Consider the following 24945-nt stretch of genomic DNA (forward strand, 5'->3'; position numbering starts at 1 on the left):
AAAATGGTTATTTATCATAAGCGATTAAAAACTAAAATAAGACAAAAAAAAATGGAATCAGGATTCCATTTTTATACTTTGTTTTAATTAACACGGTTTTCCATTATAATTTCCTGTAGGATTCTACTGAGTAAAACCAACTTATTCATTAATGAGTATTAGTAGCTTCTTCATTAGTCGTTGTTTCGTTACCTCCACCATCTTCGACATCGCCCGTATCCTGGTCTTCTTCTCCTAGCGTGTCTTCAGGTTCCTCAACACCTATAAGAAGAATATTATTCAAATTAATACATTAAAGAGGACATAGATTTTGTTGTTTAACATGTTTTCTGGGTATTGTATCGTTCTATATATTCTAAAGATATTTGACTAAGTGTGCGGAAAGCAAAGGATTGTGTGTCCAAAAATGGAAGATTTAAGTGATGGATTCGACGGTTACTTGATGGAAGTTCATTTTATCTAATAATAAAATACTGAAAACTTTTGTTTTCAACATTTCCACAAAATTTATAATTTATTACCACTTCAGCTATTTCGGCAAATTGCCTTTCTCAAGTAATGTATTTTTACTATGCGTTTACATTTTAGTAGTCTTTAACTGAATAAGTTGGGGAGGGGAGAACTGTTTGTCTCAAGTTGGTCATTCAGAATTATATCTGTATTTTTTAATTTATTAATTTTAACGTTGCTGGCAGTCTTTTAGCGTCATCGCGGGTATTTAAGCCGTTAATCTGTTTTTCAATTTTGATGGCTTCACGAATAATTCTCGATTTTAAGGAGCGGATGGAAGCGATGCGTTTTGCTTTTTCGAAATCTATTTTGTGGCCTGTCTGAATATGATGTTGGACTAGGGCTGAAGTAATATCGGCATGTTTTACAGATATAGAATGTTCGTAAATATGGTTATGAATTCGTCGGTTTGTTTGTCCTATGTATGTATATGGGCAACTGAAACAAGGTATCTCGTAGACACCATAGTCTTTATTGGGGATTTGGTCTTTTACGAATCTGACGAGATTGGACAACTTGGAGTGAGTAGTGAAGCTGGTTTTGATGATCAAAGGATTAAGAGTTCTACTGATCTTGTCAATGATACCTTTGATAAAAGGTAGAAAGATTTTGGATTGATCAGGCGGCAAGGTTTCTTTTTTGGATGGAATGGGGTTTAGATGTTTTGTGGTAGCCGTTTTGTAAAAATGTTTGCCTTATTGAATTGATTTAGAATGATCTGTGATTGTTGTCGCTAAGTCTTATGGAACGGGAAAGAAGAGTGTTGATAACTGAATTGAGCTGGGCGGGGTAATGATGTGGCTGGTCATTGAGACAACGGGTTGTATGGGTGGGTTTCCAGAACACGGAATAAGAAAACTGTGAAGTGGATGTTTCTGAATAAGAACATCAAAGAATCGCAAAGACGCTTCAGACTCAACTTCCATCGTGAATTGAATTCATCGGGGCACTTTTGATTTAACGATAGAAATGATTTTGGAATAGAAAGTATGTATTAAACATGCAGTGTTTTATAAGAGATAATGTGTCTTGGGGGATTTGATGTTTAGGGTCCAAGATGAAAATGGCTTCATCGATAGGAATGTTGGTGAATAAAGAAACAATGTCAAAACTAACTAGTATATCTAAGGGTGAAATATAAATGTTTTTCAGAAGATCAATGAAATGAAAATAATTTTTGACAAAGGACAAGTTTTTTTCGGCGAAGGACTGTAAGGATAAAGCGAGATGTTTTGCCAGTTTCTTGTAGGCACTGCCGATGGGCCTTTTTCTCTAGGTATAAGAGATTTTTTGATATCTGAGGGTAGAGTAGACTTATTTATGATGGATTTGGTCGTTCTATCTAGACAGGTAGTAGAATAGTTTGGTACGCGTTTGTATTCTGTGGAATTAAGAAGTTTTGTCGAAATAATTAGAAGAGTTGAGAATGACGGTGGCATTACCTTTTGTAATGGGTGCCGAAACCTCGAGTTTTAAATTCTCAACACGGTTATTTTCAAGAACTTTTCATTTAGTAATTTTCATTTACCTGACCGCTGAAATTTATCCAAACATTTCATTCGTCTCTGCGGGGTGGAATTTTTCATTCTTGCTAAATCTTTTTATAGAAAAATAAAAAGGTAACACTGGCAGAGCTTCTCAAAACAAATGGAACACGACTTCTACGGAACATAGAAAGAAATATAAAGAATGATCAGAGGATAAAGAAAAGAGATAAACGAACTAATAAAAACGAAGCACATTCAGAAGGAAACATGGGTAGACTACTTTCGAGCCCTATTTGCTAAAGGTGACGATAATGAACCACCAACACCAGAGGTGACGGCAAACGAAGAAATAAATATTGAGGAGAAAGAGATAAAGGACGTATTAAGGAAATTAAAAAACAGAAAACCACCAGGAGAGGACAAAATACCGACGAACTCCCAAAGTACGGAGAACCAGATCTGACCAAACAACTACTAAAACTAATCCAAAAAAATAATAGAAAAAAATAAGAATCCTCAAGAATGGAGATCAATCAAGTCCTTATACCTCTCTCCAAAAAGGGGGACAGATCGGAAACGAAAAATTACAGAGGAATTAATTTATTAAACACAACACTAAAATTAACAACCAAAGTAATAAAAAATAAATTGAATGAAATTATAATACTAGTAGAAGAACAAGGTTTTAGGTCGGGAAGATCTCTTACAAGTGCAATACAAATCATTAGAATACAACAGACTGGCATATCTATGTTTCGTGGACCTTAAGAAGGCATTTGACCGGGTCAAATTAAAGGACGTTATCCACTTATTGTATGCAACAGAGATACCTCTAGGAATAATCAAAATGATCGAAAATATCTACTAAAACAACACAATAAAAGTAAAAATAGAGAAAGTACTAACTGGCCCTATTGAAGCTGACAATGGGATAAGACAGGTTTAACCTGATTATGGATGAAATAATAAAAAAAGTAAGAACTGAAAAAGGATACCAAATGGGAAAAAAAAACTTCAAATAATGTGCTATGCAGACGACGCAATACTCTCTCAAACTGAAGATAATTTACAACGTATGCTGCGCCAATTTAATATAACGGCGAGAAAATTTAACATGTTAATTTCCCCAAAAAAGACAAAATGCATGGTTATAACAGCAAATTTACTAAGATGTAAATTGGAGCTGAAGGGTTAGATAATAGAACAAGTGATGGAATTTAAATATCTAAGCATCACATTATGTAGCTACGAAAAGGTCGAAACATAATTGGAAGATCAAGTGAATAGAGCAAATAGAGCCGCAGATTGCCTGAATGAAACAATATAAAGAAATAAAAATATCGGGAAATAAATAAAGATAAAATAAAAAGAATATTACAAACAGCAGAGATAAAAACACTTAAAAAAATTGATGATAAACCACTATGGGACAGAGCTAGAAGTACAGATATACGACGTAGATATAAGATGAAGAATATCAAGGACTGGGTAAGAAATAGAAGAATAACATGAAACGATCATATAAGCCGAGTGATAACAAATAGAGTAGTAAAGACGGCAAGAGACGGTTTCCCAATAGGAAGACGATCAGTAGAAAGATCACGAAAGCGGTGGAACTACAACTTACTGGAGGCACATTAAAAACATGTCTACATAAAATGAAGAAGAAGAAAAATAAGAATATATACACGTTAATAGAATGAATGGAACAAGGGAGGATCAACAAAGCATGTATGAAATTCAAAAGGTAAGATATAAGAGATAGAACAGAAATAAGAAGTGTTCGTCCGACACCACTGAGAGGTATAAGGAGTTTCGAAAAAAGGAAGTGATGTGTTACTTAAAAGTAAATTCAACTGAACCCCTCCGGCGCTCTTCTGTTTATTGTGCTAATATTAGATATTACATCAGTTTTTATGTGTCAGAATCATAAATGTTGCTATGAACCAGGTCCTCTTTGACTTTAAATCTTATCTTTCAATTATCCTTATTGCAATTTTTATGTTATTTAGTTTAAATAAGTTTAAATTTGACTAAACGAGAAAGAACGATTAAAACATAATCTACTACAAACCTACTTAACTTTTCTTTGCCCATTGGTCGTAAATACCTATGTCTTATAAATATTAACTCACCCTTCATTTTGGCCATTTCCTTTTCTATCGTAGTATAAAATTCACCCTCTGAGTTCTTCACGAAGTTGTCAAATCTTTCAACCCCTACCTTTCCATCATCGTCTTCGTCGTCATCCACAGCGTCTTTCGGACCAGGCTGCTTTTGTCTTTGTTTTAACCGCAATTCTCTGTTGCGCGCTTCCAGGATCTTTTCTCTGCGAGCTTCTCTATCCAACATCTGAAAAATGTTATTAGTTGTATAATAAGTGTTTTAGAGAATGTAATTTTTACTCGAGAGTAAAATATTTTTATTTTTGACAGAATTAATATAAAAGAAATATGTTTAGAATTAAAAATATTTTTAAATGTTCAACATTGTTTATTTTCAATAAAAAAAACTACTTTTCAACATTTTCTCTGCAATAAAGTTAAAAATTTAAGTTTGTGGATTAATTCAATACATTCTAATAATTATAAATTTAATGAAACAATTCTAAATAAATTTAAATTATCCATAAAATTTTCCATACTATATCTTTATCGTATGTATGAAGAAAATAAGCTCTATTATCTCTAAGAAAGTATATTTTATAAAAAAAATTATGTACTCGGTTCGCTATTCCCATTTCCCAGTCCGAACTGTCTAGTGAATTTAGTAATTATTTTTTTGCGAAGTTAAGTTACTTTTTGACATACTAGAAGTGGCTGGAAATTACTATACAACCAAGCATACGTGCTCTTTTAGTAAATTATGATAGTGGTTGAGTTGCGCCAAATGTAGGCAATTTACAGTTGTTCTAAGCAATGCGGAAAGCTGAGATATCATTTCAGTTAATATTTCCTTAAAGCAAGGAATAAAATTTAATATTATTCAATATTAACATCTCATATTCAAAGTAATGATTCTAAATGAATTTCATTAGTTACTGAAAATCGAGCAACACTGTTTTGTGGTTTGATATGTATTTTATTTTTATATTTATAAATCATCCAAAAGAATTTTTAAATTCTGTGGATATACCGGGGCTGCCATCACGGATTTCATGATATTTACTTAACTCTGCTAAATAAATTTAACATAATATTAGTCTTAACTTTATCAACGTCTTAACTTTATCAACGTCTGCTATGCCTTGCAATTTTTAGAAGGCTCAGATTAAAGCAGATATCAGAATTGTGTTTCGAAACTATTTTGCGGATTTAATAATATTAGTCGTATAATAACCAAGTCACAGCGAAGCGTGGCCGTGCCAGCTAGTATATATATATATATATATATATATATATATATATATATATATATATATATATATATATTTAAAATATATTCAATAGTTGAATAGCAGAGGTTTGATCGGTCAATAATTGGCAAATGAAAGTCGTCAACTACTTCATTGATTTATTTGAATACGTTTCGCTTTTATTTTTAAAAGCATCATCAGTTCACTACAAATAGAAAAGATCTTCGAATATAAGTAAACAACGAACAGGGTTCATACTTACAAAAACAATTTGTAGGTTTTTTCTAGATGTTATAAAAACTCTACGATAACTTAACATTAAAACTTACTAACTAAACGAGAAAAAGAAACAAAAAACACAAGAAAAACTGTAAAAGAGCACTATTGTTCATTTAATTTTGACCGATGGCTTCAATTGAATGGTGGTTTAAGCTCTTTCAGGTTTCAAGGATCAAACCACACTAATCTTTTTGATTGCTTTCTATCCGTTGTAGGATGTCATAATTTCAAATGTGGCTTGTTTTCGCACATGTGTTTATTTGGAATGCAGGAAGGTACGATTATCGAGGGAATTTGTAAACGAAAAAGGGCCGACCTTTTTTAAAAAAGGATTCATTTTTTCTTTAAAAAAAAGAAAGAAGAATAGGAATGAAGTTAATGTCTTATAATGGTTTTTTTATTTGTTTTGTATGATGAGAGAGTGATATATCTGGCTCAAGTTGTCGATGTCGATTCTTTTATTTAGGGACGCTGGATGTTTTAGAATTTGGCACATTTCAAGGATGGATCGCTTGTGATAATTTTGTTGTTTGCACAGTATTTTGGTATTCGTAAAATCGATACTGTGTTTAGTTGAAATGGCATGTTGTGCAAGGGCACAAGATGGTTTAGAAATCCTAATGTCGCTTTTGTGGGACGTTAGTCGGCCTTGAAGAGGGCGGCTGGTCTGGCCAATGTAGCAGGAGTTGCACTCTGCACAGGGTATATGACAGACGACATTAGTTTGTTCTAGAGGGGCCAATGGAGTTTTTGTCTTCGAAAATAACTTTGCTAAGGTTCTGGTGTTTTTAAGGCTATTTTAACAGGTAAGTTTTTGAAAAGTTTGTTAAGCTTGTTAGTGATTTGTGGGAAGTACGGGAGCGAAGCATATCTTGTGGTTTGTTCAGGAGTGAGAGGGGACTTATTCATCTGTATTTTGTTAGAAATGGACGCTAATGTTAGCCCGTTGGGTGTTTCAATAATGGACTGACCATAGCTTTTGGAATATAGAAATTTATTGATGATGGATGCCGGATAGGAGTTATCTATAAGAATGAACTTCAGTAGATTGAGAGATTCTTCTTTGTAAAGCTGGTGTGTCAACATGTGTACTCTAAGGCTGAGGGCTTGTACCAGGTTGAGTTTATTGATTGGATGTGTCGAATGGTAATTTAAGAAACGGTTGCTAGCCATTTCTTTTCTGTACCAGGTAGTGACTAATCTGTTATCCGGTGTATATATATATATATATACATATATATATATATATATATATATATATATATATATATATATATATATATATATATATATATATATATATATATATATATATATATATATATATATATATATATATATATGAAAATTATTGAGTTCTCGGGAAGAACCGCGTTGAGAATTTAAAACTCGACGTTTCGGCACCCATTTTGGAGCCATTATCAAGAGGGATACGGTTCGGTTCGAGTTCGGGGTCTCAATCTGCCTACTCCCCTCACTCGAGACGTACCAGTATCTTGTTCTATATTGCAAGAACTGTCTCTCGGCACTGAGGTCTCAATCTGCCTACTCCCCAGTGTCGAGTAGTCACAGTAGTAAGTAAAAATCACTGCTTACATCTTCAAAATATTTAATACAAAAATGTTTTTATCTAATAAATGTTTCTCTGAAAAATTTTTATAATTTTGAAAACATTTTTTTAATATAAGAATTATTGAATTTATAAATAAGTTCAAATAGCAACCAATTACAAATAGCCTCAATGTCATAAATGCCAACATAAAATTTTTATTTTTGACAATTATACTGCCAAAAGTAAAACTTCGTTTAAACATTCTTTTTTGTTTAGTAACAAAAAGAAGAAGATTTATTCACCGTTGACAGATGTCTGAAAGAATGTGACAGATATATGGAGAATTAAATATGAAATTTTACAAATTTTATATATAAATCATAAAGAAAGAATATAATTATAAATTTTACTTAAATTGTGAATTTCAGATCTTTTGTTTAAACTCTTATCATTTTTGCTAATACAAACCATTTCCAAAAAAGTCCTTTTAAATTTATTACTCTCACTACATAAAATTTTAATGTTATCAAAATCCATAATATGGAAATTCAATTATTCTTATATTAAAAAAATGTTTTCAAAATTATAAAAATTTTTCAGAGAAACATTTATTAGATAAAAACATTTTTGTATTAAATATTTTGAAGATGTAAGCAGTGATTTTTACTTACCAAACTAATTTTTATTTGGTAAGTTAACAAAAAATTGTTTTTTCTTTTTAGTTCAACCTTGTAAGTATTTTGTCTTTTTTAGCTCTTGATAATAATTGTAAACACAATTGAAAGCTCGAGAATAAAAAAAATAGTTAACCAATAGCCCTGTTATTGACTCCAACCCATCCAAAACAATTATATATTTATATATATATATATATATATATATATATATATATATATATATATATATATACATGAATATACTTAGAGTCACTCAACACGCCATGGAAAGAGCAATGCTAGGTATATCACTTAAGGACAAGAAAACAAACACATGGATAAGACAGAAAACCAAAGTCACCGATGTGGTGCAAAAATCATTAAAGTTGAAATGGGAATACGCTGGACATGTAGCTAGGAGCGATCTAAACAAATGGCACAGATCAATTTTAACCTGGAGACCATACCAACACAAAAGACCCAGAGGCAGACCTCCTATGAGATGGACAGATGATCTGAAAAGGACTGCCGGGAAAAATTGGCTACAAGTAGCGTACAATAAAAAACAATGGACAGGAAGACTTGAAGAGGCTTATGTTCAGATGTGGACGTGAATGGCTAGACGAAGAAGAAGAAGAAGAAGAAGTGTATATATATATATATATATATATATATATATATATATATATATATATATATATATAGGCAGACCTCCTATGAGATGGACAGATGATCTGAAAAGGACTGCCGGGAAAAATTGGCTACAAGTAGCGTACAATAAAACACAATGGAAAGGAAGACTTGAAGAGGCTTATGTTCAGATGTGGATGTGAATGGCTAGACGAAGAAGAAGTGTATATATATATATATGTATATATATATGTATATATATATATATATATATATATATATATATATATATATATATATATATATATATATATATATATATATATATATATATATATATATATATATGTTACAGTAATTGCATGCGTTAACAGCATGTACTTACCGTTATTCTACATCACTTACCGATGTTAACAACATCTTATCGTTTTTTACTGACAATGAGAGATTCTCACTCAATTCCACTAAGTACGTCGTCCCATTTTGATTTCCAAGAGCTATAAGCCGTCCTTGATCGTGTGCTTTTAGGCAAGTGAGTTTTTCATCACATATACGAACACTTAAACTTGCTTGCTTTTGTTGCTGCAACATGTCCCAAACATCCAGTGTCCCATCAGCTCTCGTAGTGAAGAATACTGAGAGTCTATAAAATAAAAAAAACATTAAAATATATCAGTATACAATAATAGTATGTATTAGATTCGAGTAAGTAACATCAAAAATAAAATCCTAAACTTTATAATAAATAGGTCTAAAAAGTTTGTATACCTTGTTGGACTCCACGCACCATCAGTTAAAGAGGCTTTGTGAAAGCTGGTCCAGATTATACAGCTCTCCCTACAATCCTCAGACCAAATTTTCGCCGTCCAATCCCCTACAGTAAGAAAATTCTTCGGAAATGCCGGATTTCTCTGTAGTGCCATAATTGGCCCCAGGTGTGCATTTGGAATTCGCAGTGCCATTTTTTCGACAGCTGTCTTTCCTTTTCTGTTACCTGATATTATCATGCCTTGTTCGGTACCTACCATAAACCGAGTGGGGATGGTTCCTTCATATTCTAAGATAGAGGCACCAAGAGCGTTCGATACCTGTTGTTCTTCGTCTTTGGCGTAGTCCAGAATGAGAGTTTCTGTAGGATCTGAAAGCTTCCTGGTGTCCCACCTAGAATATAGGAAATTAAAAAAATGAATACACATTTTGAATTCAATATCGACATACTATTTTGTGACCATCTGGAGTGGATTCAATCACATTAGAATAAAATTTTGGCCTTAGGTACATCTGTGCTAAACGCGATAAGACCGGAGACTTACCAAAAATATCTTACCATTTTATTTGACCATCACTGGAGGAACTAAAAAACTCCGTCCCGGTTTTAGAATTGATCCAAAGAACATTCAATACTGGATCCACAAAGCTGTTTTCTCTAATGCTCATTTCAACTGGTTCCGCACCTTTCCTGATGTCCCATATTGCCACTTGTCCATTAACCTGTCCGCTAGCCAGAATGTGCGGGTCCTTCTGATTGTATTCTAAACATACTATTGATTGTTCAGGTTTTAATGTAATAAGGGGTCTGTTAGGGTTTTCTGAAATAAAAAAAGAGATTGTGGATAATATTTTGACTGGTGTGCGTTATTAAAACACTTAAACTTTTCTATATAAGTAGCTACAATTAAGAAGTAATGGTGAAAATTGCCTTATATAACTATCAATAATAATATATCTAATTAAAATCATTCTGAACAAATCGTCACCTGAATGCAGAAGTATTGTAAGTCACAAAAAGTAAATTTTACAGGAGAAGATTTTTTTGTTTTTTCTTTGAATGTAATAATAATTTCTTAATAATAGAGTTGAAACTGAAGTAAAATGGGAATACGAAATCATTGCTGATAATCTTAAACTCAAGCCAATCATAAATAAAAAAAAATGTGGACATACAATAGTTAAAAATAATAAATCTAAGGTATGACCCTATTTGTGGACTTGCAATAAATAACGAAATGTGATTTAGAATAGTTCTAAATAAAACACGAAAACTGCAGTTAACAAAATATGTATTATTTTTAGGTTTTATAAAACATATTGTTCTTAAAGCCTAAAAAATATACTAGGAACTGAAAAAAACATATCACGAATATGTTGAACCCTGAAACTTTAATAACATAAAAATAAAACTTCAAATTAGTAAGACATTATTATGCTAGTAGAAAAACATTGGTAAACATAGAAGGAACCCAGTAAGAAAACATAAGTTTTTAACTTGTACATAGAGCAAACATAACATAACACAAAAAATTAAATAAAAAATAAAAACAAAAGTTAATCATTCTCCTCGTCTTCTTTATCAGATTGCAGTGTAAATGGTAAAGCTTTAAAAAAATCATGGTATGGTGATGTTATTACTTCCTTTTCACAAATATACATTAAATGGTCATACTTTTTTTTTTGTAAGAGGTATTTTTTTATTGTAAAGACATTTAAGCTGAACATCTTCAATGATAAAATTATTTTTTTTTCTACCTCTTTCTAATAAATTTACTTTTCTAAAGGCCTCATCATATGCAATTTTAAAAGACATAATGTTTGGGACATATGGGTCGAATTTGACTATTTTAAATTTATTCGTGTAAACTTTATCATTGTTTTAATCCTTGTCAAAATTTATTGCTGTTTTTTCCTGAAGATCTTTCATATCATATACCTCATTTTGGGATAACTCGTATACAATATACCAGAGTTTCCCAAACTTATCTAAACCGCGACCCCTTTTTGCTAAAAAATTTGTTCGCGACCCCCCAATTTCCCCCCAACTCATTTATTCAATATTATTTGACAGAAATAGCGTGCCTAATTTACAATTATCTGATGGTTTCTCAAATTTAATTTTACTTTACTGTTTAAGTTTAAATTAAAAACAATTATTTTATTTTAATACAATTATTTTAATGATTGCGATCTGTCCCACTAGTAATTAGTAGTAGGTACTTCTGCCAGAATAGCATTTACAATAAAAATAAATAATAAGAAGTCGACTGCACATTGTACACCGCGACATATTAGCTTGTGTCTACATCGCAAAACTCTTCCATGATAATCGCGAAAGCGCTTGCTACTAGATGGCACTCTGGAACGTTCTCGTAGCCTCGTTTTGGCTTTATATAAGCGGCGATCGCGATGCGCAACGAAACCTCAGTTCGAATCCAAACAGCCTATGGTGGCGAACGCGGTGTTGAGTAATGAGTAAATATTTTACGACTTACGTATTCCCGTTTACGTATTTATGTCTACGATAAATTATAAATTATGGATAAGTTTTTAAAAAGAAGTGCAGAACCATCTACGTCTGAAAGTGGCAGTAGCAGCAATAAAAAGAAAAACAGATTCTACATTGATGAATATCTTAAATATGGTTTTACCGTTATTTCCAATAAACCACAATGTGTTATTTGTGGACAAGTCTTGTCAAAAGAAAGCATGAAGCCATCAAAGTTACTTCGACATTTAAATAGCAAACATCCAGATAAAAAAGACAAGCCCGTAGAATTCTTTGAAAGAAAGCTGAACGTCCTTCACAAACAGCAAGACAGTTTTTCGTTGGCAACCACTACTAATGAAAAAGCATTATTAGCAAGTTATAAAGTTGCTTATCGTGTTGCCAAAACTAGTAATCCGCACACAATTGCTGAAAATCTGATTTTTCCAGCAGCTATTGAAATGGTACATATAATGTGTGGGGAAAGAGAGGCTGCAAAATTAAATACAATACCTCTGTCAAATAATACTATCCAAAGAAGAATTAGTGATATGGCAGAAGATATTCAAGCGCAAGTTGTGGAAAATCTTAATAAATGCACGTACTTCTCTCTTCAAATGGACGAATCCATAGATATATCTAACTGTGCCCAATTCATTACGTTTGTAAGATATGATACAAATAATGGCATTCAAGAAGATATTTTATTTTGTTCCCCATTGGAGACCAATACCACTGGAAAATGTTTACTCGACACTTTTGTGAAACGTACAAGTAAATATGATATTGACTGGGGTAAATGTATTGCTATATGCACAGATGGCGCTAAAGCTATGACAGGACATAAATCTGGTCTTGTCGTCAAATTACAAGAAATAATGCCAAATGCAGACATTGTTTTTTACATCGAGAAGCTCTTGCGTCCAAAGCTTTACCTCCTGAAATGGACTGTGTTATGAAAACCATCATTAAAGTTGTAAATTCCATTAAAGGAAAAGCTTTGCAGACCCGTATTTTTAGAAAAATTTGCGAAGACATGGGTGCTTTATTTGAAAATCTTCTCTATCACACCGAAGCAAGGTGGCTTTCAAGGGGCAACGTCTTAAAAAGAGTATTTTACTTAAGAGCAGAGCTTTTAATGTATTTGAAAGATGAGAAGTCCCCATATAAAAATCAATTTTCCGATCCTATTTGGCTTCTGAAACTAAGTTTCCTTGCTGATATTTTCTAGCAATTAAATATTTTGAACAGTAATTTACAAGGTCGCGACATTAATATAATTACAGCCACAGATAAAATTAAGGCGTTTCTAAGAAAAATCGATTTATGGTCGACCTCACTTGGCAAAAAACAACTCCATTCATTCCAGTGCCTTCAGGAAATTATGGAAAATGTATCCAGAAAAAGTTTTTGCTGACATGCATGTTACTTTGCTCAATTTAAAACAACAGCTCTGTGATTATTTCCCCGAAGAAATTCAAAACAGTTACGAGAGTTGCAGATGGATACTAAATCCGTTTTTAGCCGATTCCTTTCAGCATGTTGAAATACCAATAAACATGAAAGAAATACTTATTGAAATATCAAGTGATGGAATGTTGAAGCTCCAATTTTTTTCCCAGAACTCGGACCAATTTTGGACCGAAAAGATGCAGGAATGCCCCCAGTTGGCGAGTGAAGCTGTAAAATGTTTGGTTCCATTTGTAACATCATATTTGTGTGAGTTAAGTTTTTCGTCTATGACTGCCATTAAAACAAGAGTTAGAAATCGTCTCGTACCTACTTGAAAATGATATAATTGTGTGTGTCTCAAATATACAGCCTAGATTTGAACGATTAGTTTCACAGAAACAGGCGCATAGCTCTCATTAAGATTATAATATTTGACTTTGTTTTACTCTTTTATTTTTACGGAGTTTAATATTTAGTTTTATATTTCGTCTGATAATTAATTGTTAATTTCTATTTACGGCGTTGTTAAAATAAAAATACATGATCTAACAAAGTGGTGCTTTTGTCTTATTTTGGAAATGTTCGGCGACCCCCCTAGTACCTCATGGCGACCCCCACTTTGGGAAACACTGCAATATACCATGGCAATTTTCTTTTTGCTGTTCTTACAATAGTGTACCACTGATTGGGTGTATATATCGGTATGTTTCTTGAAGCCTTCTCAATAACACTATGGACGCTATCACCTTCAGATTGTGTATGGCCTGGTTCAAGAAATGTATGGCGAATGGTTATAGAATATTTTTGTGACAGATAATTATATAAAGCAAATACGTATTTGTTACGATTCTGTCCGGCGCAGTTGTCCGAATAAAAGGAAAACTCTTTTGCACCATTCTTTACCTGACTTTGAACATAGAGTAGTAAACAGCTTCCTATTTCAGATGAGCATCTTTTTGCAATGGACTCATACCACATAATAATATAACACTGAGATTCTTTAGTTGCCAAATTAAAAACGGTAAAGTTAAAAGTGGATAATTTTAGTTTATAGTATGCCAAACGAAGGGGAAACCATCTTAAGAGTGGAAACGGTCGAAATATCAAGTAAAACATAAAAACCTGTACAGGTGCAAGACAACATAAGAAATATAAAGAGACAACATGTAAATGAAACTGAACATATGGAAAATAACTAAAGGAAAATAATGAGAAAGACGAAAACATCCGACATTCAGAATAGGCGGATCTCCAACGCACAGTTATATTATTTTAGTTGTCTCTAATATTTTTGTCGTCTAATACTGAAAAAAATATATTGAATTGTTATTTTTAAAGCTTGGTTAAATTCAAAATTATTCAAACATACTTTTTAAGTCTATCAACATACCAACTTCCCAGATGTACGACACGTGTGCTTGTTTTGCAACAACAGCTTGAAATACTAAATTACAGTGAGATATGGCCAGTTTGGTTTGGTTATCTGGAGACCAAGATATGTGCGTCACGGGTCTAGTAGGAGTACTCTGGTCTTGATATACATTCACAGTTCTTGCAGAGCTTCGTTCGACCAAAGGTGTCGATTCCACGTCGGAGAAGTACTGTTGATAGATATTAACAGCGTTATTTTGTAAAATACAGCTCTCCATGTTCTAGGAATAAGAAAATTTAATCAGAGATATTAATATAGTTAGTTTTTAAATAGAGGATGAAGAAAATTATGCCATGGAGAAAATATAGGGCGCTGCTCGATAGTAAAGATTTTTAAATAAATTTTTCACCATTCGGCACAATCGTCTACATTTAGTCGAATTACCAAGGAGCACGGAAGTTTTTATTTGAGGTACAATTGGTTATATCACACGAGTTGATAACTGGTCCTAGTAAATTTTCTTATGGAACTTCAGATTTAATAGCTTTCATTGCTCTTTTCATATTTGACTTTGATCATTCCAATATACTACTTTGGAAATATTTTATGAATTCAGCTGACACGCCACACCTTGCCCAAAGTCCTGAGACAATTTAAGAGAAACCACTGATCCAGGCTATTTTTCTTCATACACTCTCTACGTGAAATTAGTTATCCCATGAATCTGATTTATTGTAGAGTGATTTTTTATGTACGATATGACAAAATATCGTTTAAGTTTTTCTTGTTTTTGAAGTTAAACTTATTTCTGAAATTTTCCAGGTCTTACATTAAAACCTGTTCTGTAAGTGATTGCAGTACATTGCGATGACAGGTAGTAGAAACAAATTTACAAATATTCTAAAAATTCGTATATTTAAATAAATATATCGTTGGAAACTGTGCTATTAAATTATCTCTAATATTTACAAGTACTCATTGTGACTAATTATTTTATTTTTATAATTTATGTTTGTAACATTATAAACGTTACATTTTTGTTATTATCTTATGGTTAACGTTAGTTATCATGTTGGCTTCATATTTTTCTATTTCAATTTTCTACTAATTCAGTTCAATTCCCCTTTACTCTTCGTATAACCCTTGTATACGTTATTATATTCTATACATCTAATTATATTATATTGCTGAAACTGTTATCATCTGTTAACAAGTTTTCCCGCTTTCTAGAAGACAATAAAAAATAAGGTTTTGATTAAATATTTCATTTTTTATTATAATTCAAAACCAATCTTTTGAAGTTATTAATACTTTTATTGTTCTTTTGTTGTTTAATTTTCATGTTTTCATTCTTGTTTTTGCGAATAAGTTTATGCTTTACTAATTTAGTATTTTTGTTGTACATAAATGTTCTTGTTTTTGCTAATTCTAAATGTTATAAATTTATTTATTTGTGAATTCTGCAACCGCAAAGCAAGGACGTTTTTAATTAAGTACACTTCAGTTCAGCATTGATATGTAAGAACACTTTATTCATCCTCAAATTCAACATCACGTACGAAAGATTCACTTGCAGGATGAAAACATGAAATATCTAAGAAGCATTCACCTGTAGGATCAATACATAAAATAGTGGACATATTAATTATATTTATAAACTCTACCTAATGAAATTTTCGTGTATAATGGGTTGTATAATTAATAGAAAGAAATTTGCAAATAACTAAGAATATCTAGGCGTCACATTATCTAGCTACGGAAAGCTCTAAATAAAAGTGGAGGAACAAGTGAATAGAGTAAACAGAGCCTCAGGTTGACTGAATGAAACAATATGGAGATATAATAAAAATATCGGGAAAGAAATGAAAGGCAGAATTTACAAAACAGTCATAAAAATCAAACTAATAATAACGTACGCGACCGAAACACGACCTGATACAGAGAGGACAAAAAGGATATTAGAATCAGCGGAGATGAAAACATTTGACAGCAAAATTAATGGTATAACATTATGGGACAGAGCTAGAAGTACAGATATATGATGTAGATGCAAGCTGAAGAACATCAAGGACTACGTAATAAATAGAAAAGTAGAATGAAACGATCATAAACCCAATGACAACAAATAGAATAGTAAAGACGGTAAGAGAGGTTTCCTCAATGGAAAGATGATGAGTAGAAAGACTACGAAAACGATGGAACGAATTTTTACTGGAGGCACATTAAAAAACAGACAGAATCATGTCTACGTAAAATAAGAAGAATAAGAAGAAGAATAAGAAAAAGAAGAAGAAGAAGATTGTCTAATATTATATTTTAGCATAAGATACAAAATTATTTGACTTTAATTGGTGTCTTTATATTATGGGTAATTTTAACCATATCTCTTTTAATTCGTTTCTTTAATTAAAGAACCGATTAAAAAATTCAATAAAATGTACCTATAGTAAAAAATTATTCACATGTATTGAAAAAATATTATTATTAAGTATACATACTTTGAAAAGAGCCATCATGACGTGGTAGAATTGTTCGTCTTTCTCTATCTTCCTTCTGTACCTCTTCGTCTGTTCCTCGTCGGTGAGGTTGATGTCTTTCGGCCATCCGCCTTCGAAATGGTTGAGGCTGCTGTTGGTGAATTCGGCCCTCATGGTGTTGAGATAATGTTCTGACTGACAAGGAGTACATTGTTGAGCTTTTGAGACCGGATCCCTAATCAATATAAAAATGAATGACCGAATGTTGTGATGAGAATTCTATAAACAAAATTGGAGGCACAATTTACTAAAAACCTTCAGTAACGATTACACATTGATTTCGAGGAAGTAGAGCTTTGAACAGAGCATTTATGTACAGGTAACACAAGACAACTCTGACCATTGTAGCATCGTATTTTATAATATCTTTACCAGGAAGAAGTAATTCCATATTACCCCATATAAGCCAGTAAAATAAGGTATTACTTCCACGTTTTATCTTTACTTTTTATTTCTGTTCCGTATTGTAAAAAGTTACAGTTCTGTCGATGTATCCATTTCCATTTGCTTCTTTCTTTTCAGGTACATCCCAAAAAAGATCATACAGGATAGAATTGTGTATTTAAATACAGAGAAAATAGTTTATTATGTAATTTCCTACTACAGTTGCAATTTCCTACTGTAAACGCCACATAGAAAGATCCAACCTCGCGCATGTGGCGTGTGCCGACTGTATTCGAAGAGGTGGACAGTGGCGTAATTTTGCTTTTTATATAATTACCGGCACCGATAGTTACCGCTGCGCTACTGACAGCCTGAATAAACATGTAAACAAGGCGCTCGGATCGAATAGGTACGAAAAAAAGGATTTGCACCAATATTTGCACTGAATCTTCGTAACTGGCGCCAACTGTAATAATTTTGTTAATACCACTGTCATCTAGAATATTATCACAAACGGTGGAAAACAATGAATGCTGAAATAATGGAATAGGTGGTTGTATTAAGCGACAAAAAAAATGCAAGAACAAAATAGTTTGTTTGTACTTTGTAACCTGTTATCGTTCTGTAGGGGATATCCTCTTTTTCTAATATGTACACATAATGTTATTCTTACTGAATTACTTTATTCGGCCATTATAGTTCATGGATTTACTTATGACATTAAGTTTTTACGTTTATTTTTTAAGCTTTTTTCTATTTAAGTGATGGATTCGACTGTTACTTGATGGAAATTCATTTTATCTCACAATAAAACACTAAAAACTTTTGTTTTCAAAAAAACTTCCACAAAATTTATATTTTTGTATATAAAGAATTTGAAATTGATAATTAAAAGAATGATTATGGTCTAGAAGTGCAGTGCATGCGTAGAATCTGTTTTTCTATTATTAAAAGCCCTTTTGTGTTCTGTTATCAGTTTGTTTAAAGTTCTACCAGTTTGACCGATGTAAGTTTTAGTCGCCACATTTAAGTTTGTGTACACCACTGTGTAAATGCTTTTTCTTTTGGCTCCTCTTGTTCTTAATATATTTGCAAAAGTTTTTGTGTGTTCTGAAAGCTGGTGTTATTTTCTTCTTTTTTATGTGTTTGGCTATTTTTGTTGATATCTTGCCTGTATATGTAATCGAGTAGGAGTTTTTTTGAGTTTTTCGTTTCAGGGCTTTTTTATGTAGGGTTTGATTTAAAATAGTATTTATTGCTTGCTTATTGTACCCATTGACAAAAGCAACGATTATCTGCTTATCTGCCGAAACGTCCACTTAAATGGAATAATAAAGTTCCAAATTTAACATTACTTATTGAACCTAAACTAAATAGTATATATATATATATATATATATATATATATATATATATATATATATATATATATATATGTATATAGAAGAAAAAGAAAAGATTTCGTATGATGGGGGTCTGAGTCTTTGGGTTGAGATTGAGTGGTAGTTTAAGTGGATGCTCCTATTGATGTGATTTTCGCGATAACCGTTTTGGATGAGGGATTTTTTTAAACTTGAGAGTTCAGCGGGTCTACTTACATCATCGCAAAGGCGTATTGATCTGGAGACAAGGGTGCTAATGACTGAATTAATTTGTGAAGGTGGATGATGACAAAGAGTTGGCATGCAAGTAACGATTGGTATGGGTTGATTTTTGATAAACAGAGTGATGCAAACCTTGTGATTGGTTTTTCTTTATGATAACGTCAAGAAACGGTAGGGATGTTTTGTTTTAAATAAGACAGTTCTGTGAAAGTTAAAAATAATTCAAAGAACAGACATGTTAAAAAAGCTTTACTGTAAATAAAAAAGCAAAAAAAATATATCCAATTTGGATGACAAAGTTCCAAAGTTAGCACAGATATTAATAATAAATAGATATTATAGTAGTTTATTTTTAACTTTAAGTAACATTATTTATTCGGCTTGTTCTGTTCTAAGCAATAAGTGACAAAGTAAAATTACCGGCAAAGGCACAGTGCGATCACTTCAAATGGTTGTATCAGAAAAGATCCATAAATTCCACAGGTATTCGTTTGAAAGTGTGTTAATTACTATGAGTGAAATCGTTACAATACGAGTATACCCGAAAAACAAGATAAATATCCTATGACAAACATCCAAGGGACAGAGATAGAACACGTAGATGAATATATATATATATATATATATATATATATATATATATATATATATATATATATATATATATATATATATATATATATATATATATATATATATATCCGTATAAGTGGGTGATGAAACAGGGTGGTGAAAAATTTGGGTGATGAAACAGATCCAGATACTTGTACTGTTGAAAAGAGAAATAACAAAAACATAAAAAATAGAACATATAAAATCCAAATGAGACTATCAGTTTTTCCATTGTATTATGTCTAACAAGTAAAATTACTACCATTATAGATAACATTTTTCTATTTCTAATAAGTCTGTTTTTTTTTCAAACGTAAGGTTTAGGTCAAAAAACAAATAATTTTACTCCTGGTAATATTAACCTTAAAAATAAATAAGAAATATATTTACTCTTATTATTATTACTTTAAGATAAACTCCTTCTGAAGCTTTCGATTAGCCGGAAAATTATCTATCAGGTCAGGTCCTTTGTCGGAAAAAACACATTGTCTTCCGAATTCACTTCTTTTTTTCTGATAAGGAAATGTTAAATCCATGTTTGTTATTTACATTAAACTTTCGGCACCAAATCAAAATAACTTCTTATTTGATCGATAAGGTGGAGCAAAATGGTTACTGTGGCGATAAACATTACGCGGGGATTCAAATAAGCAAAGATATTCAAACACAATAAAAAAATAAGTGTTTTTGTACATCATACAATTTTTTCAAGACATAGAACTTATATTACCAGGTCCCACTGCAGAATCACTACGTTCATAACGTAATTCATCAAACTCACATTTTTACATACATTTAAAATTGGGAGAATACATTGATGATACGTTGTCAGTCAAAAAGTGGTCGCAAATATTTTTAATTCAATTAATAATAATTAGTTTTTGACAAATATTTTATTTCGTTTATTTATTAAAAAAAAATACGCTGCTCATGACGTATATGCATGTTTTTATATCAAATGAAAGCTACTTTTTTTCTTAATATGATGATATAAGGTTGCCTGAGAAAAAATGGTTGAAAAGTAGGGTAGCCAGCTGTTAAAAACGCAAGGTATCAAAGATAAAGTAAAATAGAGTTAGGGCGCAACGACACTGGTTTGACAAGTGATAATATGTATATTATTGTATATCAATGAGCACATTCTTTAAAAATTTACACAACTGACACATCAGAAAAGAGTTTGATTAACTATGTTATGAACGTAGTGGTTCTGCAGTGGGATATTAGGCTATTGGTTGAAAAAAAACCCGTAACAATATAAAAATAGGGTGCTTGAGAAAGGGAAAGAAAAACTGAGACTATGGACCAGTCATGTTAAAACGGGCAAACAGTTATTTCATGTTGGTCATAAGTCGTTGGTAATAAGTTGGTTGGTAATAAGATCAAGATATGAGAAATATGGAAATACGTGCTTGGCGGAGGAAGGCGATGGATAGGGACGACTGGAAAAAAAATTCTTGGGAGGCTAGGACCCACACAGGGTTGTAAAGCCAAAATGATGATGAATAAGTCGGTTGTAACACAAGGGCAATATAAAAGCATTGTTGTTTATTATTGAGAGCGTAAGAGTGGTGGGTATGAATATGAATAATAGAAAGATAAGAATTTGACCAAAATAGCCGAAAAATACTGAAACTACAAAGACAAATTGGCGCTAATAAATCTCAACCACAGGTTTATAAAGGACAAATTTATTATAAAACATATTCAATCATTACTTAAGCTTAACTATTAACTTAACAATGGATATATTCAGTTAATGGCCTAATAAAATTAGGCGATTGTCTAGTGATGGAAATGGACCACAATTTTTCGACCGAAAAAGCATTTTGTTTCTAAATCATACTCGTAATATACTTGTAATTTATAATAAAATATGTTAACTTCGTAATTAACGAAACAAATGACATTTTAGTCATAAAATGTCTAAATTTTACGTATATCTTTAATTTAATTATAAAAATCTAACGTGAAATGTCTATTCATACTTAACTTAAAATGAGCCGACTGGAAAACACAAGTCGTTCACCCCTAAAAGCGATGTGTCCTGAGGTAAAAAAGGTGACCATCAAACTAGGTCGAAGTCTAATCTTGTCTGGTGGGCAAAAAAGATACATAACATAATAACGAGGGCGGCTATTAAATGCAGCCTCGGAAGTGGAACTCTAGAAAGATAAATTCTTTCTATATTTTATGATCAAACGAAAAAGGACAAAAATAAAACAACGTAATGCAAAATTCGAGTTTTTGATACATAACTGCGTACTAAGAGGCAAATTAGTTAAAGCCTGCAGCCATCGCAAAACCAAACTAAGATGCCCGAAATCTTGGAATCTGAGTATTTTATACCCTATTGCCAGACAACTTACTAAGTGTTAATATAAACATTTTTAATAAGTATTTTGAGAAAAAAAGTGCATCTGTGGTTATAATAAGTGAAATATGACGTAGTTGGACGCAATAAAATAGTTTACGAAATAATATAAGTACAATATATCGCCGTACAGCACCAACAAAATTTAAGGTACGGCCCTTATTAAGAAAAAAATGAAAATGATACATTGTCTGCAAGACTCTTTTATACTGTTCCTGTCGCATGATTCCTTCTACCACATATAAATGTTCCATTCTTTTGCCACTCATTACAAACCAGACCATTTCTGAGGTGGGATGTTTAATTGTTTTTATTATACATCCCTTCTCATATTTTCCCCTGGACGTTTTAGGACAAATTGGGCGTTATCATCCATAATTTAAAATGTTGCTTTATCACTAAAGTAAACCAAAAAATGTGAATAAAAATTATAAAGTATGAAAACAAAATGATTCCTTTTTGTAAATCATCAATAGTCCAGTCTGTATGAATTATTGCATAAATGCTCATCTTCAGTTCATTTTACTTAGCATCCCCATCGATGTCATTCTCCCTGTATTGCCATTGCTCGTGATGACTATTGACCTCACCTACATACACCGCTGGATGGATACCTGAGTACTCTACCCTGTAGTTTCCCTATTATTTGACCCAGCACTAATATGAATAAGTCAGGAATAAGCTCTGCACCCTAACGCAATTTTACTTTTACATGGAATTTATCAGTCTCTAACACATCTGTTCGAACACTAGTGGGTACTCCATCACATATCTTTCACAACCTTCACAAACACAACAATTCGGTTTCAGACAAACATTAGAAAAGGGGAAGCTTTGCTCCAGAAAAAATTAAAAGTTGCATTACTGGTTGCATAGTTAATAGTAACAAATTATTATGTAATCTGTTTAAAGGTGATTAAGAAATAAAACTAAAGTCATCAAATACATAAACATATAATTTAATATATTTATTTAAACATTTGTAGCATTGATTGTATCTAGCACAATTTTATCAATTATTGTTTAAATCGATTTGATAAGTGTAAACAAACATCAGCTGGTTACAACAAAACTGATGTTAAATATATTATCTAATAGTTAATTATTTAAACATATTACTTAATTCCATTATTTTATTATAATAGAAATATATTTTTAACTAAAATAATTTTTTTCTGGTGGACTTGTCAATTATAAAGAGCTATCGACAAAGTAATTATATAGTTTGTGGATTTTACACGATACTTGGTATTTAAGGCATTTAGCAAATCATAAATGTCACTGCGTGCCATTTGTGCCATTAGGACGTATATACTATATTATTTATCTATGTTTACGACTGTCCATAAAAACGTTGTTTATAGATTGTTTATTTACTATCTTTAAAAATTAATCACAATTATTCCAATTTAAAATAAGTATCCTTATTTTGACATTTTCGATTTCATTTCAAATAAATGCTTTTATTTGTATCTAGATATTAAAATTTTTATTAAAAAAAGTGTAAACAATGGGTTATATAGAATTTTTCATATAAAAATGATTGCACAGTAAATACATATTTAGTTTTAAGACTAGGTACTGCAATACACTAAAATACATAAAAAAATATTTTAATACAAAATTATATATTCTAAATTTTAAACTTACTTTTTTTAGAGCATTAATAGTAAAAACGTCTCGCCATTATTTCTTGTTCAAAATAATCTATCTTTTCTACAGACTATTTAGTTGTTTTGGCATAGCACAATCACAATACACAACAATAATTAGTTTTTAAAGCTATTAATCTAAATTTAATATGTATTTATAAATACAACTTATTAATATAAGTACTTATAATATATTATGATCAAATTGTGTAAGAAATCAAAACATAAACAAAATTTTTACTCTAAAAAAGCGGCAACACTTATATACAATTTTGCCACACGCTGAACTGTCATTAAAATTTGAAGTATTCCCGTATCAGTTGCGTACATCTGTCTAATCTATTTAATTAAAATTATTATTTTATGGAATACTGGACTTAAAAAGTTATTTCATAAAATTTATATTATTAATAACAAATGTTTTTGGTTATTTAATCAATATAATTCTAAAATTCCCAATATAATGATGATTACATTTTTCTGATTATTATCCCATGTTGACGCCTATGAAAGATCGAGCAGTTCCATATGGGTTTCGTATTATTAGCTGTGTTAGGAAAATTTGAACTCTAAGGTTGACGTTCTGGAAATTTTAAATATAAGTGACGTCACTTTATCTAAATTGTGACGTGCGACGTTTTAACTTTGAAAAATGGTATATACCAAAGTTGGGTTATATATATATATATATATATATATATATATATATATATATATATATATATATATATATATATATTAAACTTAGAGCTAAGATTAATATTATTATAAAAATTAATATTAAACTCACCAGTCTTCCGGGTTGAACCGCGTCGATATCCATTTTGCCGAGCTTTCGACATCCTCTCTGATGTCTTCTTCAGGGCTTCCGAGGTCTCAGTCTCCCGAGCCCCCAGACACTACTACACTCACTAGTCACTTCTAGTTCACTCACTAGTTCACTACTACGACTGGGACCAGGGGACGGTTCATTTATACCGTCGATGGTGACGTGGCCTAGGTGGGGGTTAGGGTGGGGATTGGCGTGAGAGTTGGCGCGAACATTTCCGACAGTGGGATTTTGATTCGAAGATGGAGGGGGCGATATTTTGTTTATGAGAGGTCTCCATATATATATATATATATATATATATATATATATATATATATATATATATATATATATATTCATAGTCCTTTTCATTACAAATTATTATCAGCCATTTTTTTCGTACTGTTTGTTGCATCATG

General features: G+C 31.6%; 1 protein-coding gene across 1 annotated transcript; it reads right to left on the reverse strand.

The window, feature by feature from the left end:
- Positions 1 to 46: 46 nt before the first annotated feature.
- Positions 47 to 24600, reverse strand: Dnai2 (dynein, axonemal, intermediate chain 2). The gene is made up of 8 exons (XM_072528439.1): positions 24506 to 24600; positions 17051 to 17264; positions 14571 to 14832; positions 9797 to 10058; positions 9238 to 9630; positions 8875 to 9112; positions 4133 to 4349; positions 47 to 261 (listed from the first exon to the last, which is right to left on the reverse strand). Exons 2-8 carry the CDS (start codon positions 17201 to 17203, stop codon positions 149 to 151), a joined length of 1638 nt encoding a protein of 545 aa, XP_072384540.1. The 5' UTR covers positions 17204 to 17264; positions 24506 to 24600; the 3' UTR covers positions 47 to 148.
- Between the last annotated feature and the right edge of the window lie 345 nt (positions 24601 to 24945).

The sequence above is a fragment of the Diabrotica undecimpunctata genome, chromosome 1 (genome assembly GCF_040954645.1).
Source record: "Diabrotica undecimpunctata isolate CICGRU chromosome 1, icDiaUnde3, whole genome shotgun sequence".
NCBI lineage: Eukaryota > Metazoa > Arthropoda > Insecta > Coleoptera > Chrysomelidae > Diabrotica > Diabrotica undecimpunctata.

Bases quoted from the DNA above. Each gene is read 5' to 3' on its own strand.
- Dnai2 (XM_072528439.1), bottom strand. From the start codon at position 17,203: ATGAGGGCCGAATTCACCAACAGCAGCCTCAACCATTTCGAAGGCGGA. The intron at 10,059-14,570 runs GTATGTTGATAG...TTTTTATTTCAG, and splicing joins GTCGTACATCTGGGAAGTTG to AAAACCCTAACAGACCCCTT. The intron at 9,113-9,237 runs GTATACAAACTT...TTTATTTTATAG, and splicing joins GGTGCGTGGAGTCCAACAAG to ACTCTCAGTATTCTTCACTA.